We start from the raw sequence: 19,226 nt of genomic DNA, 5'->3' as shown, positions 1-19,226 counted from the left end.
GTTAAAGCTCCTTATAGTGTCTGATGGATGGATATAGTTTTCTCATAGACCCTAAATCCCCACAGTGATATGTTTATATTAATCCCAGATATAACTATGTGGGATAACAAATACCTGTGAAACTTGCAGTCTAACTATAATAGTTGGATATTTTATTTTCCTTTAGAGCAGCTTGAGTTCTCTCCAGAACAAAATCACCTCAGTGTAATACCCTCAAACAATGAAAACAATTTGTTTACAACAGTTTAGGTTTACTCCAGGAACAATTGATCTTGTATATATTTTGTTTTTATTAGTTCAAGAATACTGCTGTTGCGTAGCTGTATTTGATAAGTACTGGAAATGCAGTAAAATCATTGAATCCCAGGGACATATTTGCTCAGCATTTAGCCCAAAATGTGATCAAACCAAAGACAAATATCAGTTCATTGGATTTTTCTTTTTTCTTTATTTATTTATGTTACAAAAACGAGGTTTCTGAACTGTATAAAAAAGTTTTCCTGGAACCACTTGATACATTTTCTCAGATATTGAAGTTACCAGGTAAATTGTAATATTAGGTCTTGCTGTGCAGTTCTAATTTTATTATTAAATAGAAAAACAACATAGTTTATCATTAGAATTTAATCCTTTTTCCCAATTTTCGAAATTGGTTGGTTTCATATCACAGTTTGTAATTAATAAATCTTAATAAACAAATTGTTGTGATAAATAAATCTTAGCCACCACCCAGAAATATATAGTTCCCCCCAATGCAGCTAAAAGCTAAATTCGCAAATGTGAAATTCTGAGCTGAAGTCCAACTTTCAAAATGCCTATGGCTGATGTTCAAGACTGCTGAAATACATTTTCTAACGAACGGCCGAATCTTCCGTCATGAGGCTGAACACTAACTTGTGATTATGTTCCTGCTGGACAGTATGATATTATGAAACAAAGTACAGTACCTGCTAGATCGCAGTTATCTATTTTAGCCAAAATCATATTTGTGTTTTTGTTTGTTACTTTGTGATCACACAGTGTCAATAACGAGGAACGAAGTGGTTCAGTTTTGTGAATTAGTGCACTTTAAAATTGTTTTTATGGTGCATTAATGTGAAGATGCAGTAAATACTCAGCATGTTATTTATTAAGTTTTTTTAATTATTTAATGTCTCTATCCCCCCCCTCACCTCAGATCAGAGGTGGAACTCTCAAAGTCTCATTGAGTAGAATTGGAGAAACAGATACCTCTTGTGGTAGCTTAAATGTACTACAACATGTTTACATCATCCACAAGGCTTATTTATCGGCCGTCCTGCCTCAGTGCAATAAGAAATGCATTGCTGGTCAGTGAGTCTCCCCGAAAACTGTACACAAATTTTATGTTTTTTAGTTTGTTCTTTTTTTAAAATCTCAGTGCAGCTAAACATATTTTTGTAGCACGTGTTTTGTATTGGGCAAATTTTTTTTAGGAAACTTCAAAAATTCCCTTTTTTTCTCTTTATGCTGTTTGCTGCAACTTTAGCAAATGATGGGCACTTCCTTCACCTTTATTGTGCTTTACATAATGCCTGATTTTACGTATATTTATTATGAATTTTTTACATTTGACAATCACCTCGCCACCTCTTCAAAATATGTTTGCATAGCTTTATACGGATTATTGCAGACTCAGCGGTAAAGAAAAATTCCCAAATACCATGATTTACTTGAGTATGTGAGATTTTTGCATAAGGACCCATAAATAACAAAAATTTGAAAGTAGGCAGTTGATATTTGCTGTGAGGCAAATCCCACCCAGACGATGGCATTATGTAAATGTGTTGAATCACTGTTAACCTTTTTGCTCCAGCACATGTTATTAATGCATATCGCTTTGTTTGATCGAGCTGAACTTACTTTGCAAGGGAATGGTTCTGTGTTGAACATACATTTAGCTGTGTAGCATCTATCTCATGCTTTTACATGCATTTTTTTTTTAAATTCTTATTTCCTCTTTATGCCCCAGTTTGTCAAATTCTGAAATGTACCTGCGAGAAATTGTGCAATAGATTAAAAGAAAAAAAGCATCCTGTTTCAACAAGAGGAGGAAACGTGAACGTCAATGCCATTACGTGTGTGGGGAGAAGATGTTCCCGGTCAAACTGCCAGTCATGAGCTTTTACCATCATGTAAAGTGGAGTGTGTCAGAAAGATGTGCGAGGCTCCAAACGCATCAGAAGCTCATTGGACCAAAGCAGCCGTACGTGACTCTTCATCATCTCCTGACGTCACAGACTTTTGGAACTGACATGAGAGTCTCTGCTCCTCCTGCCTGGCATCAGCAGTGGACAGTGATTTGTGAATGACATGGCAGAAACCCACTGACCCATTCTGTACTGACATTACAGCCATCTGGGGTCACAGATGGAGAGTCCCGGCCCCGTCGTCAGGGGCCCTTAGCGGCCCCGCCCTGAGCTGTCACGTTCGTGCCTGAATGGAGTTTTGATAGTTTCTTGTTTTTGTGTTGTTGTTTTTCCTCTTTGTTTTTTCTGTGTGCGCCCCCCCCGCCGCCGCCGCCGCCGCCGCCGACGCCAATGCCTCTCTTGACATTCACCCCACCCTAGTCAGACTATGTCAGACTTTTCCTTCCTCACCAATCACCACATTGAAGGTGACATTTGAGTCTCAATGGTAAACAAGAGGCTGGGGGAGATGAACGCTCCTTTAGGCCATTTCAGTTCAATCCATCAACTTCCAGGATGTACGCCAAAAATAGAAAACAACATCACAACCTTTTCTCTATGCTGAGTCCCAGCAGGCCTTATCTAAGTGCTACAGGTGAACACGAGCACACAGGCCAATGCAGGCATGGGACTTCTATCCATAGACGCTTGTTTGGATAGTTTATCGTTAAACTCCACCTTAAAAAGGACACTCCAGTGTTTTGGGAAACAAATGTATTCAGTTTCTTGCAGAGAGTAAAAGTGTCAAAATGTTTGATTTGGAAAATATTGAAATATCTCTTAATGAGGGACATTGAGTACATTTAGGGATTTTTAACTGGTAAATTGAACTTTTTCTATTGAGAAGCCATATTTGACACAAAGTACGTGAAGGTTATCTTTAAATATGGAGCGTAAGCCCAGAGACTGTTAGCTTAGTTTAGCATTAAGAGGGGAAGCAGGGGAAACTGCTTGTCTGGATAATGAGAAATCTCTGGAGACCTACAACAACTTGTCACTTCTACACAGTTTGTGTACAGATTAAACAAACACAATGTAATGTGTTGATTACTGAGCTTCAGGGATGCTCATACCTTCAGCCATGCTAGCTGTTTCCCCCTGTTTACAGTCTTTATGCTCAGCTATGCTAACCGTCAGCTGGCTGCGGCCGATTTTCTCATGCAACTCTCAGCAACAAAACAAATAAACATATTTCCCAAAAATAATATATTATTTACAATGATATATTTCTTTTTCCGGTCCAGTGGCTCAGCCTGTCGCAGCTGCACTGCTCTTAAACCTGCTCGTGCATCCACGTGGCACAATAGAAATGGAATTGTCGGAGGTAATATTTTTCGCACATGCCAACACACTCATGATGATAAGGAATCGTTCATGCTGCAGAGGAAATGTACGAGTCTCCTGACATATTCCTGGAGGTCACCCGGGTGAGACGGCTCCACCATGTTATCCCTCGCTCCCTTTTTATTTGAACAAATGGACGACACCTCTCGGGCGTGAAGCACCTTAAGCTCTGCAGCTCCCCAAAACTGTCTGCTGCCATAACATCCTCCCCGCTCCCCTGTTCTCTCTCTCTATCCGCCATCGCCACATGTATCTCTCTCCTTCCTCGACACAGCCCGGCACTCTATTCCCAGTGAGATGATTGAGGTAGTAGGGTTTGTGGTGGAGGGACAGAGTTGTTTGCATGTGTGTGTGTGTGTTTGCTGGATGTAATGGATTGTTGCAGGTGTTTAGCTCATGGGGGGAGATGTTAGAGGTCGTGGAGGAGACGTAGCGAGAGCAGGATGCAGGGAGACACAAGACGGATCAAGTGGTGGATTCTAGTAGACGTGGTGAGAGGGAGGTGAGAGGAGGGCGGCTTTGATGCGAGGGAGATTAAAGACTGGTGGGCACCACTTCCACTTGGAAAACTGAGACATAATAATTCCTTTTGACAGGGAGTCGGCCCACTCTATCAGAACTCCTTTACCCACCTTTCTGAAAACCTGACACCTAATGAGCTCGCTGCTTCTAAACCTGAGCTCTGAATTCTCATCTCTCCAAACATTGTTTTAATTGCAGCACTTGAAGTTTTGTGTAGCTGCTTCAACAAGACACTGCAGAGACAAATCAGTCGCAGTGTACGGCAGCTTCTCTGGGCCTCACTCCCTGTCCGTCGGAAAAGAAAAACCTTTGGAGCTGATCCTACGTCTAGTTTTTAGCTTCTTTCACTGTCGGTGTCTTCAGATCTCATGTAGCCCCGAGGGTGAGGGAGTTGAGCTGGGTGCGGAAAAAAGTTTTTGTGAATAAGACAAAAAAAAAAAAAAAAGGCTTCATATGGTGGATTCCTTGTGGATTTTTTCTCCCCCTGACGTATTCCTTTGTGTTCTCACTGAGTGCGCCAAAGGTTTTGAGGGGTTCATTCTTATCTAATGAGACAAGCTTTAATTCATAATGGAAAGAAATGAAAAAAGGCAACAGCACTGAGTTAATGAAGGCAGGAGTTTGATGGAAGGAGGGGTAGGTTTGATAGGAAAGTTTGAGTAAGTGTGTGGGAGCAGGTGGGATGTATTTAGGGGGTTGATTTTGGAGGTTTTTTTAATTAATATCTAGTTTTTGTTTGAGTGCGAGAGAAGAGGGAAAAGAACTAACGGCGCTGCAGGGCTTTTTTTCCAGCAGTTGCTGTAAGAAAAAAGCAAAACAGGCCTGTGAATAAGGGAATGCTGATTATTTATGTCATTCAGAAAACTTCCTCACAGAATCGGAGTTGTTTGACGCGCCAGCGGGCATCAGCGGGAGCTGTCTCCCAGCTCCTGGAGGAGGCTGTGTTGAGGAACGAGACGCGCCGCTGTGTGTCTCTGTGCTACTTTTCTTTGTCTCTGTTTGAATCCCCGTTTCTAATTAGCACAACAGTGTGTCTTAATTAACCTTAGCCAGTCAGACGATATTCCAGCGCTAACGGCTTCTTAATCAGCGAGGCTGCTGCCATCCTGCGTGGGAGCCTCCGGTGCTGGATGGAGCTCAGCCATATCTGTGCGGCGGAGGCGAGCTGTCAGCGGTGATTGATGCTGAGTGACAGCTGACGTGGATTCATGAGAAGGTGGAGCCTGCTTTTAGCCTCGACGTTGCATTTATAGAATTGAATTTGACACCACCCTGCTGTGCGAAGCAGTGTGCCAAAGAAACTTGGAGGACCCGACGCCGTCGAGCTCTTGATCTGTAAATTCTGACAAAAACAATCCGTTACCAGCATGACAGCCACACTCAGAAACACAAAAACAACTGCAGGCCTCGAGTTGGACCAAAGGAGGTGCTCTTCTTTTTATTTCCTGGTTTCGCTCTGTTTCTTATTACCATTGTTGTTATGCAAATTGTGTTTCACTCTTGCAAACTCCTCGTTTTCAAAAAGATTTGCCATGAGAAGGCTCAGGAGGCTTTATACAACTGTAAATGTCAGTGAATCCTCCATTGATGAGTCATCTGGCTGCCAAACCCCACGTGGTGAAAAGGCCATATATACATCCCAATGTGCAGCAAGGAGCAGCCACAGTCCAGATTCCTCTCTGATGGGAGACTTTCTGCACATGCGCATTCCTTTTTGAAAACAGGACATTTTTCTTATCTACTGTTTCATTTTGACAAGTCTTGTTCCTTTTTTTGTATCTTGTACATGTTTACATTGTATCTCGCATTGCCCAAAAAGAGAAACATTATTAAATGTATTATCTTTGTTGTTTTACACCGGCTCCTTTTCATTTGTCTCCCACATCAGGTCACATGTGCTCCTGCAGATAAAGGGCAATACCCCCCAACCCCCCCTTCCTGCTCGTGCTCCATCCTGATAGTACGTGACAGTAATATTACAGATTGAGACATTTATCTTTATTCTCCTTATTGTGTGGGCCAGATTAAGTGAGTTTGGACGAGGAGCGGAACAATGCACCTGGTTATAAATAGCAGGGTATGAGTCATGGGAGGAAAGTGTGAGGAGGTTGAGAGCGAAGGATGAAGATGAACGAGCTCTCGGAGCGCCAGTCCCCCGCTAAGGAGCACAGACAAGATCTGTTTTGCAGATTGCATCCAAATGTGTGTGGAGAGATTTATCACTTGTGTCTGAGGTTTCATGAAATTTACACTTTACACCTCTGCACCAATGAATCGGCAAATGTTCAGCTGTTAAAGAAAAACACATTATTATTCGGGAGGTTTTTTTGGAGCCAAATCTGAAATGTGGAAAGAAGAAATACCTCAATTATAAAAATGTCCCAGTTCTGTATTTAAATAGCTGCTAGTTGTGGCCTTCTACTTCGATGACTGTGTTGCATTTTGTAAACACTTAGAATATAAGGAACCCAATTCATCCTGTGAAAATTGTCTAGTTGATTTTTCCTTAAATCAGTTTTCAGATGCTGGGAACAAGGTTGGTGAGATTGTTAAACTGATGCCAATTATTGAATATTTAAAGTCTGCTGAGCAAGAGGGTTCAATTAAATAAAAACCTTGACTTAAGGTCACCTCAGATCTTTAAACTGCTTCTCACAGTCTTCCTCATCAACTCATCAATGAAATTTTATTTTATTTTTATAGTGCCAAATCCTAATATACAATATCTCAAGGCACTTTACACAGAAGGTCGAGACCTTTAAAATGATAGGGAAACCCAACAGTTCCCACAATGAGCAAAAACTTTGGCGACTGACTGGAGAGAAAAAAAACTCATGATCTAATAATGTAACTTGTCACATTACGACATCCTGGGGGAAACTTCTTGATTTCATTAATTGTGTGATTACAACTGAGCTAATAAAGATTGTAAGATGTGACTGAAAGCCCAATAAAAGCTCAGTGGCAGCACTTTAAATCATTTCTACTAACTTCCCACAAAATGTCCTGAAAAGACTCGTGTAATTTGATTCTAATCTTGAATGAAAACCTAATTTGGTTGTAAGCGCTGCTCTGTTTAAACCCAAGTAAACATTATTAATCAGTAACTTCATTCTGGGAGTAATTAGTTGGAAATGTAGCTTTTGAACAATTGAATTAAAACTTCGCCAGCAAATTACATAGACGGATAACTCTGTGAAACTAATGTAAAGCATTGAAACCTCGTCACATTTCATTTTGTTTATTTGTTTTTTGAGATATGAAGTTTCTGAATGAAACCCTTTACAGGCTGTGCACTGGGTGCTGTGACAGTACATGTCTACTAGATGGCTGTATTGAGCCAGTGTCCAGGCCTCGGCAGCACTGACACAGAACAGACGAGCACAGACATTTTCACATGAAGAGACCTGCACATAACAAACTGAATCTGTACTGACAGGCAGTGTTGAAATGAAATTCTATTGGGATCAGTCCTTTTACCCATTTAATGCAGCCTTTCTCATACCACAGAAGGAGGACGTGGCCGAGTTGTGGACGCTCCGTTCAACAGTAAAGTACCAGAGGAACTTTCTGGATGATTCTCTCCATGTGATTATTACACTTGTGTTACTCGAGCAGCTCATCCTGCTCTTTAGTGTTGGCTGTTATAAATCCTGCAGACAGACAGATGGCCGTCACACTGAGGAGAAGCTGCCTCATGAATACACACTGCTCGTTTACCACTTGAGTTCTGGGCCTAAGATGTCCTACCTGTCACCATGAAGCCCCCCCCCCCCACCCCCGCAGCGGTGGTTAGGCCAGAGGCTGTGGTACATGATGTAACAGGGGGCCGGGGCCCACGGATCACTTCACACCTCAAAGAGCACGGCTGGCTGCACCCGTGTTATAGTGTAGCTTCCTTCTCAGTGTCTTTAGTGTGTCAGCATCAGACGTGCAAACACTGTTAACACAACACAACACCAAACAACGTAGTGCTACACACAACTATACGCACAACTAGACACACAACTACACACAACTAGACAGTACTACACACAACTGCACACACAACTAGACAGTGCTACACACAACTACATAGTGCTACACACAATTATACTCACACAGGACACACAACTACACACACAACTAGACAGTACTACACACAACTGCACACACAACTAGACAGTGCTACACACAACTACATAGTGCTACACACCACTATACGCACAACTAGACAGTGCTACACACAACTACATAGTGCTACACACAACTGCACACACAACTAGACAGTGCAACACACAACTACATAGTGCTACACACCACTATACGCACAACTGCACACACAACTAGACAGTGCTACACACAACTACATAGTGCTACACACAACTACATAGTGCTACACACAACTGCACACACAACTAGACAGTGCTACACACAACTACATAGTGCTACACACAACTACATAGTGCTACACACAACTGCACACACAACTAGACAGTGCGACACACAACTACATAGTGCTACACACCACTATATGCACAACTACACACACAACTACACGCACAACTACATAGTGCTACACACAACTAAACAGCGCTACACACAACTACACACACAGTGCTTCACATGTCCCATCCCTCCAAGTTTTGTGTTAATCTCTCAGATGGTTTTTGTGTAATTCCGCTCACAAACAAACAGAGAGAACACAGCAGGTCCTCAGTGACTCACACCTCTGCTGCTGAGCCAATGGGATGTGTCTGTGTGCAGCTTCCTCTCCAATAGCAGACAGAGGTGCGTGTCTCCTCATGCTGCCACCAGGTCCTCAGCACATCTGAGGTACAAACCTGTGTTTTTAAAGACGTCTCTGTGATCAGTGCTGCTCCAGCTGGATCTGCTTATGAGTGCAGCTGATGACCGCTGGCAGTTTGCAATGAGTCACTGCAGAAGCTGATGTCAGGGAGAAACAAATAAACGCAGCTTTAACTACAGCTGCACTCATCCACCTCCGCCAAGGTCTTCATCTCTGTCCGTTTGTTTGTAAGCAAGGTTACGCAAAAAACTACTGAACACATTTCCACAAAACTGGGTGGAAGACGCAGTGTGGGTCAGGGAAGAGAAAACTACATTTTGATGTGGATCTGGATCTGGTGACGGATCCATGAATTTTATTTTATTTTTTTCACTTTCTTTAACTTTCCGAGATTGGACGTTTTTCAACATTTCACTTTTTTCCCCAGGGAATAATTCATGGATATAATTCATGGATCTTGATTTTGGACTCTACTCTGATGAGTACCACTTGTTTGTGCCACTTGTTTTCTGCAACATATTTATGTAGTGATAGAATGTTCATTTCATTTCTTTAATTTTTAATTCATCAGATATCAATCACACCAATCCCAATTTTATTTATATAGCCCATATATTTACAAATTACAATTTGCCTCAAAGGGATTCCAAAGAGCAGTGTAAACAGCTTATCATGTGAAATAGCAACGATCAGTTGTTGCTAGCAGATGCTAGCATAACAACTTTATTGGGTGATAATTTGTCAGTCATGTGTGTATGAGTGTGTTCAGCCATGTGTTTGAGCAAAGGAGTTCGCTTCATAATAAGAATCACATTTACACAAACACATCTGGAAAGTTTATTAACCACAATCATCCGACTCACACTGAACAGAGCTCACAAACAATCACGAGTTGTTTCAACTGAAAAAAGAAAGAAAACACAGGATTGTAAAGAACTTCAGCTGCTGTGGCCAAACACAGAGCTGCAGCCGAGGGAGCTTCCAGCCGCTGGTTGTTGTCTACATGAAAACGAACTGCTTTCGACTGATGTTCGTCTGTTGTTGATCCTGATGTTCACACTGCGTGAACACACAACTCATGCATGACAAATTATTAAGCTATTAAGATCTACAGAAAGAATAGTCCGAATGTGCTGCTGTGTGATTGGCCAGACCCAGAGGAAGACGTCTTCACAGAGCAAGCAAACACACAAGAAAAGCAGGTCTGAAGGAATTAGTCCTCACGTCAGTGATGGACAATAAATAATACATTGCAGGATCAGTAACATTCAAGGAGCCTGTGGAGGACTCTGCAAAAAAATCAAAATGGCAAAGTGGCCTTGATGAAAATGTCTGTATAAAATAATGATGAAAACCTTCATCCTCTGATAAATGGTTATTTACAGTAGCTTGGTATGAACTCTGTTTATCAACTGATGCTGTCCAAAAACTGATGGATGTCCTGAAAATGTTTAAAAATAAAGCCCCAAATAAATACAAGATTTTGCACAAGGGAAAAACATTTATATGATGTATTTAAAAAAACAAAAACAGAAGAGAGATTTTTCCATTTGGTCGGAGTGTCTGCACAAAATAAAAACATGCCACGTTTGAATCTCAGAGAGCAACGCTGGCCTAAAGATTTACAAGATTACAATCAGTAGCTTTATAAAGTGACATTTATCATGACCATACAGTGATGGCTTTTGAGACTATATAATGATACGAGCTATAAACACAGGAGTGGGTAGTAGGGCTCCCTAACATGGGCTCACACAAGAAGATAAATTACAAAAAAGAAGACCTGAAATCCAGGGATTGTAATAAAACCAAGAGTTTATATCTTGCACCCAAAAGCAATGAGGTTTTGATTGTGTACTGCAATATCTCTTATCACTGCGAGGAACAAGAAACTCTCTATATCCTCACTAGTAGAAAACAAGAAAACATTTAGAGCCTCATGCTTTTGGATAAACAAGAAAAAACCTAATCTTAGAATGATGATTATCGATCCAAGCGAACTTAAAATACAAAAGAAAATACACAGACAAAACTTTTTTTTTCTTTGTTTTTTTTCAAGTCAAGCACACTGAAAAAAAAATCATTTTTCTCTCTAAGTACATAAGTTAACATTCAAATGTGAATTAACACCTCAAGCAGTAGCGTAATCAAACTGTAATGTGGGAGGAGGGATGTGTGAAACATCACTGTCAGCGTTTCCCTGGAAAGGACAGCTGGCAGATACCATAGCAGCATAGGTCTGAGCCCCAGTTGTTGATTATCTACAAAATGAAGTACAATGTCATTTAAAAAAATGGCCTCTCAGCTTGGAGTGGTGTTGTGTAATAAGCTATGGCTTACTGCTGAGCTCTGGTATTTACAGGTGAAATTTGTGGGGCATGGATCAGGACATTACATACTGAAATAAAGGGAATGGGGATCATACTAATAAGGATAGGAATATTCAAAATAGGATCTTCTTATACCTCTGCCCCTGAACAGATTTCTGTAAAGGATCTCTGCTGCTGGTGAAAGTCTTGTCACAGGTATTTTATACACTTTCATAGTTAAATATTGGAAATGTCATGGATTTATATTACAAAAATAGTTTTAAATTTGTGTGCTTTGTCTCCTCTGAGTGAACATGTTGTGACCGGTTGTGCCACATGACAGCGTTATTTGGTAATTTGTCAGGGGGTTTGGGAAACGGCAGGAAAACACAGAATATGATGCATTTGCATGTGACAAATGAACCCTCTGTGCGTTAAGGCAGGAGGCTGAGTTGTATCCTCGGCGGCTTCTCGATACCATGGCAACAATCCTTTGACTACTTGTGTTGTTATGGGAGCTATTTTGAAAGATCTGTCAATTCGTCAGGAGTGCTCACAGTGTACTAGGCATGGTTATAGGTAGAGTTTGGGAAAATATTCACATCTTTTGAAATAAAAAAACATACGATCGGCCCTGAGGAGAATCCAAATTACTGTTGTTTTTTTTTTTCACACTTCCTGTTTCCTTTCAAGAATCCGAAGCTGCTCAGTCTGCTGGACGCAGGCGTGTAGCGCGTGTGAACAGGTGAACGTCCTCCCTGACGGTACCGGGGCGTTTCTGAGAGAACAATGCTGATTTCAGTGCAACGCATCACACTGCAGAGCAAGCAGCTAGCTAACACAACAATATAGCAACCACTGACTTTTGTAATAGAACTACCATAAAGGTACAGGAGATTATACGAGTACAACAGGTGTTACAATCCTACTTAATATATTCAGCACCGCTTTGCATCTCTAAACACATCACTCACTGTTAATCACCACGACGATTACAGAAACCCATCACTTCATCTTTACGATGCCAAGCTGATTTCTTTTCTTTTCCAACACTCAGTAACACACAGACACAAGTTGTGACGTACTGAGCTGATCACCTGCTGCGGCTGTGATTTTCATCGACTGCTTGAGTCAGAAATGTCCATCAGGTTGACGGCATATTTCAGAGCTTCAGTCACCCTCTAATAAGAGCTGTTCTCAAGACATTCAGCCCCAAAGAGATGGGGGTTCATCCCTAATTCATACGACATGGCTCAACAAATTTGATTTTTTTTTTTAACTTTCTCCTTCAAAGTATTTCACGTTCCCAGGAGAGAGCAAACCCTTCCGGCAAGAGCAAAGTTCTTAGCGGAACCCGCTGCCACTTCAAGTGCCGCCTCCGCAGAGAGGCTGTGACAACGACTCGAGAGTGAAAGAGACCTTGCCATAGAAGCGGTACCGGCTTTGGAAAAGGTCATGAGAGAAAACCGACCAACAATAATCGTATGAAAATACCAAATCAAAGTACCAGAGTTTGTATTCACTGAACTTAGGCCTTTCTTTCCCTGACTCTGGGATTTTGCTGAGGCCATCCGTCCGTTTGCTGCCGCCCTCTTACGTGCTGCGGTACGTCTTGATAATGTCTTTGATCTGTCTTCTGCAGATGGGACAGCAGGCGTTGGACATCTTCTTGAGTTTGAGGCCGCAAGTGTAGCACAGACACATGTGCCCACAGGCGTAGATGACCGTGTCCACCAAGTTCTCGTAACAGATTGAGCACTCATCGGACCACGGCCCGCGGCCTGATGGGAACGTAGGTGACTTGGGGAGGCTGACTGGTGAGTTTGGGGTTGTACCTGTGAAAGAAAAGTAGACAGATAAATTATTTTTAATACAGCTGAAAATGGAATGAAGTGACAGTGTTTTTACATTCAGTACATTAGTAGTATTAGTATAGTATATATATATGAGTATATTTTCATGATATGTTTTAAATTTACTGCGAAACAACTGATAAAATCGGAGAAACCAACAATTCAAAATAACAACTGTTGTGTATGTAAACTGTTTACATACATTTTTTGTTGAATAAAAGTACAGAATATCAACCATTGAGAACTTAGACACATTTGATGGATGGGTTGCTACAAAGCTAACAGGCTACCAGCTACATTATATATCTAAATATTCTTTATTCTTTTTATACGTAAGCTATGTTGCTTGGTCCCACTACTGTCATTTTCAACAGAATTCAGTTCATTTTCAGTGCATTTACAAAAATACTCGAACAAGAATTCAACTGGCATGAAAACAACAGCCAGTTGAATCAATGAAGTGAAACTAAATGTGAATTCAGTCTGATAATCAGACTACAACACAGGTTCATTTCCTGCTCCATCTCAAAGGAGACTTATGTTGCATCAGTCCATTTACATAACAGTGGTTTGTGACATAACAGCACGTGCCGAACATTTTCCTACATCCAGCTGCAGCTGCAGCAGCACTGGGACTTTGTGGTGTTGGCCATTGTTCCTAACTACTGCAGGATGACATCTGCTCGCTATCCCATAATGGCTTCCATTCAGTCCCCTGCGGGCTGATTGATTCTCTGCCTCTGTATTAGTTGCTCCCTATCAGGGTGGACCTACCTCCTGCTGAGCTGCAGTAAGCGGCAGAGCACAGGCCTCCGCTCAGGACTGGATCCGAGCTGCCGCTGCCCAGGGCGCTGGGGGTGGGCGGGGAGGAGGAGGGCGAGCTGGGGTTCGATGTGGCCCGCGGATCCCCGACATGAGTGGAACCTGGTTGGAGGAGGAAAAAGCAGGGGGTTAGATGGTGCTGGTGCTGTCGCAACAAATATAATGGAAATGGTCTCTGACGTTAGTGAAGACTGATCCTGTCGTGGAAACTCTATGACATGATCTAATACTATACTGCAAAGACGCAGTGGTAAATGAAAGAGGAGGTCTTAAAATGTAGGAAGTCAAGGGTCCATCTAGGATATTTCTACTTCAGGGGCAATAACGGGCCCAAGTTTATGTTCAACATCCACCCACAATTCATTACTCAGTAAAGCCATTGTCACACATGAACTCCAGAAAATGTCTCCACAATGGGGTCCAGACTTTCTCCGAAGTTTCCCTTTCACACATGAACAACGCAGCAGGAGATTCTCCGCTCAGACATTTTCACAACAACAGAAAGATCTCCAGAGCGAGGGGTGGCGCAGCATGCAGGATGTTTGAATTCTGCTGCAGTAGTTTTGCGTCCGTTGCGTGCAAGAAAAATCATCGACATTCCCACTCACTCTCATAATCTCCTGCTGTATTCTCACGTGTGATCACTCCGACATGATCCCAAGTTTATTACTGGGGGCTGGCAGGAGAAACTCTGGAGAATTTCAAAAGACTGCAGGTGTCTTGCATTCTTTCCACATCCTATCTTTCCACAGTGCTCAGTGAGACAAATGGGAATTCCAAGCAGAGTCTAGGGAACATATGTCAGAATGCCAGAGATGCATGGAAAGAGGCCACCGTACGACTGACATGACAAACTGGATTTTGTCATTAACATCTCAGAAGTTGAACATGTGACCATACAGTTGCTTTAGTCAATACTTTTTTTGATCAACTTAATGGACAAAATGATAATGTTAAACATACAGCTTGTGGTAAACAAGGATTAAGCTTTGAAGCCTCTGACTCATTATTTTGGTTGAATATCCACCAAACTCTTATTGACCCTGGTTGTAGCTGCAGCACAAAGCTGATTGTGGAGAAAAAAAACGTTGCAGCATCCAACAGCATGAAGTTAGTGCATGACTGTTAGAAATGAAGAGTTGAATATCGATCAGCTAAAGAGACAGATGTTTTCTCTTGTGAGAGGAAAAGAAAAAGCTAAAAGTCGTTATACTGGATCTGTAAATAAGCATCTTTTTGCTGACATGTCAAAGAAAAATAGAAAAATTAAAACAAGCAAAACTAATTAGCTGAGATTTCCATTTTATACAAAACACAGTATCAGCAGATATGCAATATGTAGCGTTGTATAGAATAATGAAATACAATTGCTTGGTGAGGGTTTCCTGCAGGCCATGTCAAACTAATCTAATGACATGCTCTGTCATCTAAAATAACTTCAGTAGTTCACAGGTAGTGCAGAGGCACCAAAATACACAACAAATTAAGATGCAAATGAGCTCTCTTGCAGAGCAAACGTGTAATCATCCACAAAGAATTCCCATCAAATGCTTTGCTGCTTCTCAAAATGCAGATTACTTTAATTACCTTCCCTGAAGCTGTGGGTCAAAAATTAGCAAATGAACAACTGCAGCAGAAATCAGCTGCTGTGTGCACATTAGATGTTTCACAATTTCAAGAAGCATCACTGTGATGATTCTTACTGAGCTGCGTTTCATGGTCTGTCTGCTCTCCTGGACAAATGACAAAAACTGAGAAAAAAGTGAAACCAGAGTCATCTGGTGTGGGACAGACTCTGTCAGCACTGACCAGTGACGATGACACCCCAACGCTGACAATGTCCCAGCAGTCTGAATCTCTCTGCTGCCATCTGCCCCGGCAGTCTGATCGATCCAGCCAGCACACAGACTGGCCTGTGTCACTTTACGGCCAAGCCTAAACAGGGTCATTGGAATTTAGAGAAACTGTCCCACAACTGCCAGGTCATAAAGTGCACCAGTGTTTTTTTGTAAGAGTTGATGTGGCTTCATGTCACCACTGCCCACTACTCTATATCAGGACCTGTTAGATGTGGCATCTCAGAGTGGGGAGGGGGGTTTAGTCAAGAATCTCTTTTGTTTGCATACCAGGGGTTGCCCTGGTGCTCCCAAGCCCCTTTGGCGCCTTGACGTGTGGATGATATGTCCTGTATGTGCAGTGTGTAACATGATGTAACAGGTCAGTTGTGCCACTGTGAGTGAATAAATACATTTTTAGCAGGGGAGGCTCCATTATCCTCGTCCAGACATGCGTGAGATGGTCAACCCATTGTCTATATATAGATACAACACCAGCTACACGTGTAAGTAAACACTGCACATAAGGTGGCTGGGAGCCTCACTGACAGATCGCTGTTTCATCACGGGCAAACCCACAATTTACTGTCTATGACATCCAAACACGTTCCGATCTCTCTTGACTCGAACCACGTCTAAATAAAGCTGTTTATGAGGAGATGTTTTGCCAGATCATGGGAAGGGAAACTTCCAGTAAACACATAGATGCCAGGAATTAGACAAAACATGGGACAGTTTACGTTGCACTGTTCCCACTCATCTTCAATTCCTTCTTCCAAATAAATTTGACAAACCTGTCTGAGAGCTGCCAAGTTCCAAGATGTCGGCGGGGGCCAAGCAACCAATTAAACAGCTCAGGTTGTAACAGAGCGAGCTTTTCCTTTAAACACAGCTTCAAACATTAGCATCGAATGAGAAATGTTGGTGAAGACAGACTCTTCAGATTATTAAACCATTACCAACTCATATCAATTACTGTTCTCGTCTGTGGCTCTTATATACGTTTGAATAATTTACTTCACTGTTATTTTTTCATGCAAGCATGAGGACTATTTCAGGTCTGTTAAGTAATCAACACAATCTTCAGACCCATGTTCACAACTTTCCAAAATAAATGCTCTGTAATTCAGCTCTATATGAAGCATTGCAGCAGCAAAGCAAACGTCCTTTACTTTGAAGCCAAATTGCTAAAGAGGAAGTGATTCTATGAATGTTGTTGTCATGAGAGAGAACAGCACCTGTAACTCCTGTGAATGTCTGTGTCAGCCTGATATGGTGAAATAAAAATAATCAGATAATCCAAATGATCTAAAGCGATAAATATTATTGGCCCGTTGGTGGCCCGTTGCCGACCACTGCTGTAGTTGATCTGAGAACATGGAAGAAGACCTTTTCATACTCTGCCCCGCCCCCACTGACTGCTACAGAGCGCTGGTCACCTGTTGATTGACATTTCTATACACTTTCTCTGAATTGCCAAAACACTAAACACATTCTCTAGTCTAATGAGAATTTTTCTCAGAATAGTGGTAGAAAGTATATGACCAGAAATATGACTAGAAACCCTGATACCAGGAAATCCCATCCAGTCAATGGATGCAAGGATCTATTGTACCTGGATCTATTCAAGGCCACATTCAGCACGCCAAAGGATTCTTTCTTCATTGTTTAGCAAGGGAGAGGATGTCTGTGATGTAGATGACGTCCTGTGGCCCGACCCGGCCCAGAGACATGATGCAGAGGCAGGATGAATGAATGATGAATGATTGACATTGTTTATTGTAAAATTATACTGTAATAATCTTTTTTTGCTGCAGGTCCTCTTATTTACATCTAAGTTTTCATTAGTGCAGGAATGTGCACATATCTTACAGTAAATAAAGATTTTTTTTCCTCCTGTGTCCACAGTGTAGTGTTTTGCATTTAGTGTGTAATGATTGCCGAGTAGTGTTATAGTTAATGGTTTTTAATCAATTGTTTGATTTTGCAAGACAGTTTGTTTTTGTTTTGAGAAAAGGAGAGGAAGTTTCAGGAAATGTGTTTTAACAATTCAGACAAACCCCGGGGAATTGACAATGGACATGCCAAGTCTGAGTTCGATGAGTTGAATGATTTGCGAGAGTTCCACATATACAGACAGAAAGACAGGTAGACAGACCTTTGCAGAATTAGTTGGTATATCTAATAGACCCCTTATGGTGGCTCTAATGTCCAGACTGACACTCACTGCTATAACCAAGCACTGGAAGAGGAAATCATGAAACCTCAGCAGGTACAAGTGCAAAATATGAACAAGAGAAAAGCCTGAGGTTCTGTAGCATGAGTGACCCCCCCCCCCCTCTCCCTTCTTCCCTCTGTCCATCCCTCCCTGTTAATCCCCCTGGCAGGCAGGCACCTCCCACCCAGGGCAGCTGAGGCAGGATCTGTGGTGCCCAGCCCTGATCCCGCCTGTTCACCACTAGATTAAACTGACCTGTGTGAACAGCTGTGGGAGCTGCGCTGCAACTTTGTGGCCACATCTCTCCGGCTATCTATCTCACCCATCGTCTAATCCATCTTTAGCACATACCCAGCACATCTATCTGGAGGGAGCCTCTTCCTCTAAAGCATGGGAGCTATGTGGAGTATGTGACAAGGGAGATGGGTGGGGCCGGTGATGAGAAGGATGGTGGAGGGCAGGGGGAGTGTGTTTGTGAGTGTAAGGATCAGCCTGACAGCCTGCAGGCTTGTGTGAGTCACAGATTTTGGTCACGGTTTACAATGCAACCTGAAAAACCAATCGAAAGAAAGAAAGGAGAAGAGGGAAAGTCCCTAACAAATGGTTTACATTAACATTTCTTCGGGTGGATTTCATCCTCTGACACAAACCCTTTCAAAATGCCTGGCTGTTGATTTTAGCTGCAGAGAATCTCTTGTTCTATCACAACAAAAATGCACTTAGACTGTGTTTTGTGTGTGTGTTCAGATGGGATGAGAGGAAAGGCAGCTCAGAAAGGTATTACTTTGAGGTCGCAGCTACCCTGCTGCATTAAAAGTTTATAGTCTTTTTCTGTGGTGGAGAGTTTATCTAAAGAGACAAAGTGCTGATTTGGAGGGAGGACACAGTCGTACATCCCTGAGCTGTTCCTCTCGGCCAAGTATAATTTGTGCTTTCATACATGCACGTGTACAGCACGTGCATGCACAATGCCTATTAGAAAAAATAGCACCTAGTAAAAAATATTCAAACTGTGCGCACTTGAATTTTTTTCTTCTGCGCTTGGACATTTTTGTGCACCTGGAGCACAGAAAATCTGAGTGCAAGTCAAGCATATCTATATGAGGTATATACGAGTGTGAGCGCAGGGTCTTGAGTGAGAGCATTGCAAAATCTAACCTTGAGTTCTATAAGTCATGCTCTCAAACTGAAAGACTACACTCTTAAAATAAAGATAAGAAAAGTAAAGCAGGTCTGTGCTTGGGGTAAAGAAAAGAGTTCTGATGTTAAAAAAGCAAATCAAGTGCAGCTTGTTTCTTCTCACATTTCTCACGTTTATCCTGAATTC

General features: G+C 41.9%; 1 protein-coding gene across 2 annotated transcripts in view; it reads right to left on the bottom strand.

Annotated features, from left to right (window-relative positions):
* Positions 1–10,921: 10,921 nt before the first annotated feature.
* neurl1aa (neuralized E3 ubiquitin protein ligase 1Aa) overlaps positions 10,922–19,226 on the bottom strand; it is a 71,627-nt gene continuing 63,322 nt past the window's right edge. For both annotated transcript variants that reach the window (XM_034592100.1, XM_034592109.1), the window contains exons 5-6: positions 13,799–13,948; positions 10,922–13,006 (exon numbers count right to left, since the gene is read on the bottom strand). In XM_034592100.1, coding sequence (XP_034447991.1) covers positions 12,765–13,006; positions 13,799–13,948 — 392 coding nt within the window. In that variant the 3' untranslated portion in view covers positions 10,922–12,764. The remainder of the gene's footprint in view (positions 13,007–13,798; positions 13,949–19,226) is intronic.

Source organism: Hippoglossus hippoglossus, chromosome 1 (genome assembly GCF_009819705.1).
Source record: "Hippoglossus hippoglossus isolate fHipHip1 chromosome 1, fHipHip1.pri, whole genome shotgun sequence".
Classification (NCBI taxonomy): Eukaryota; Metazoa; Chordata; class Actinopteri; order Pleuronectiformes; family Pleuronectidae; genus Hippoglossus; species Hippoglossus hippoglossus.
Note: the sequence above shows the minus strand (reverse complement) of the source record. Positions and strands in the feature narration are given on the sequence as shown.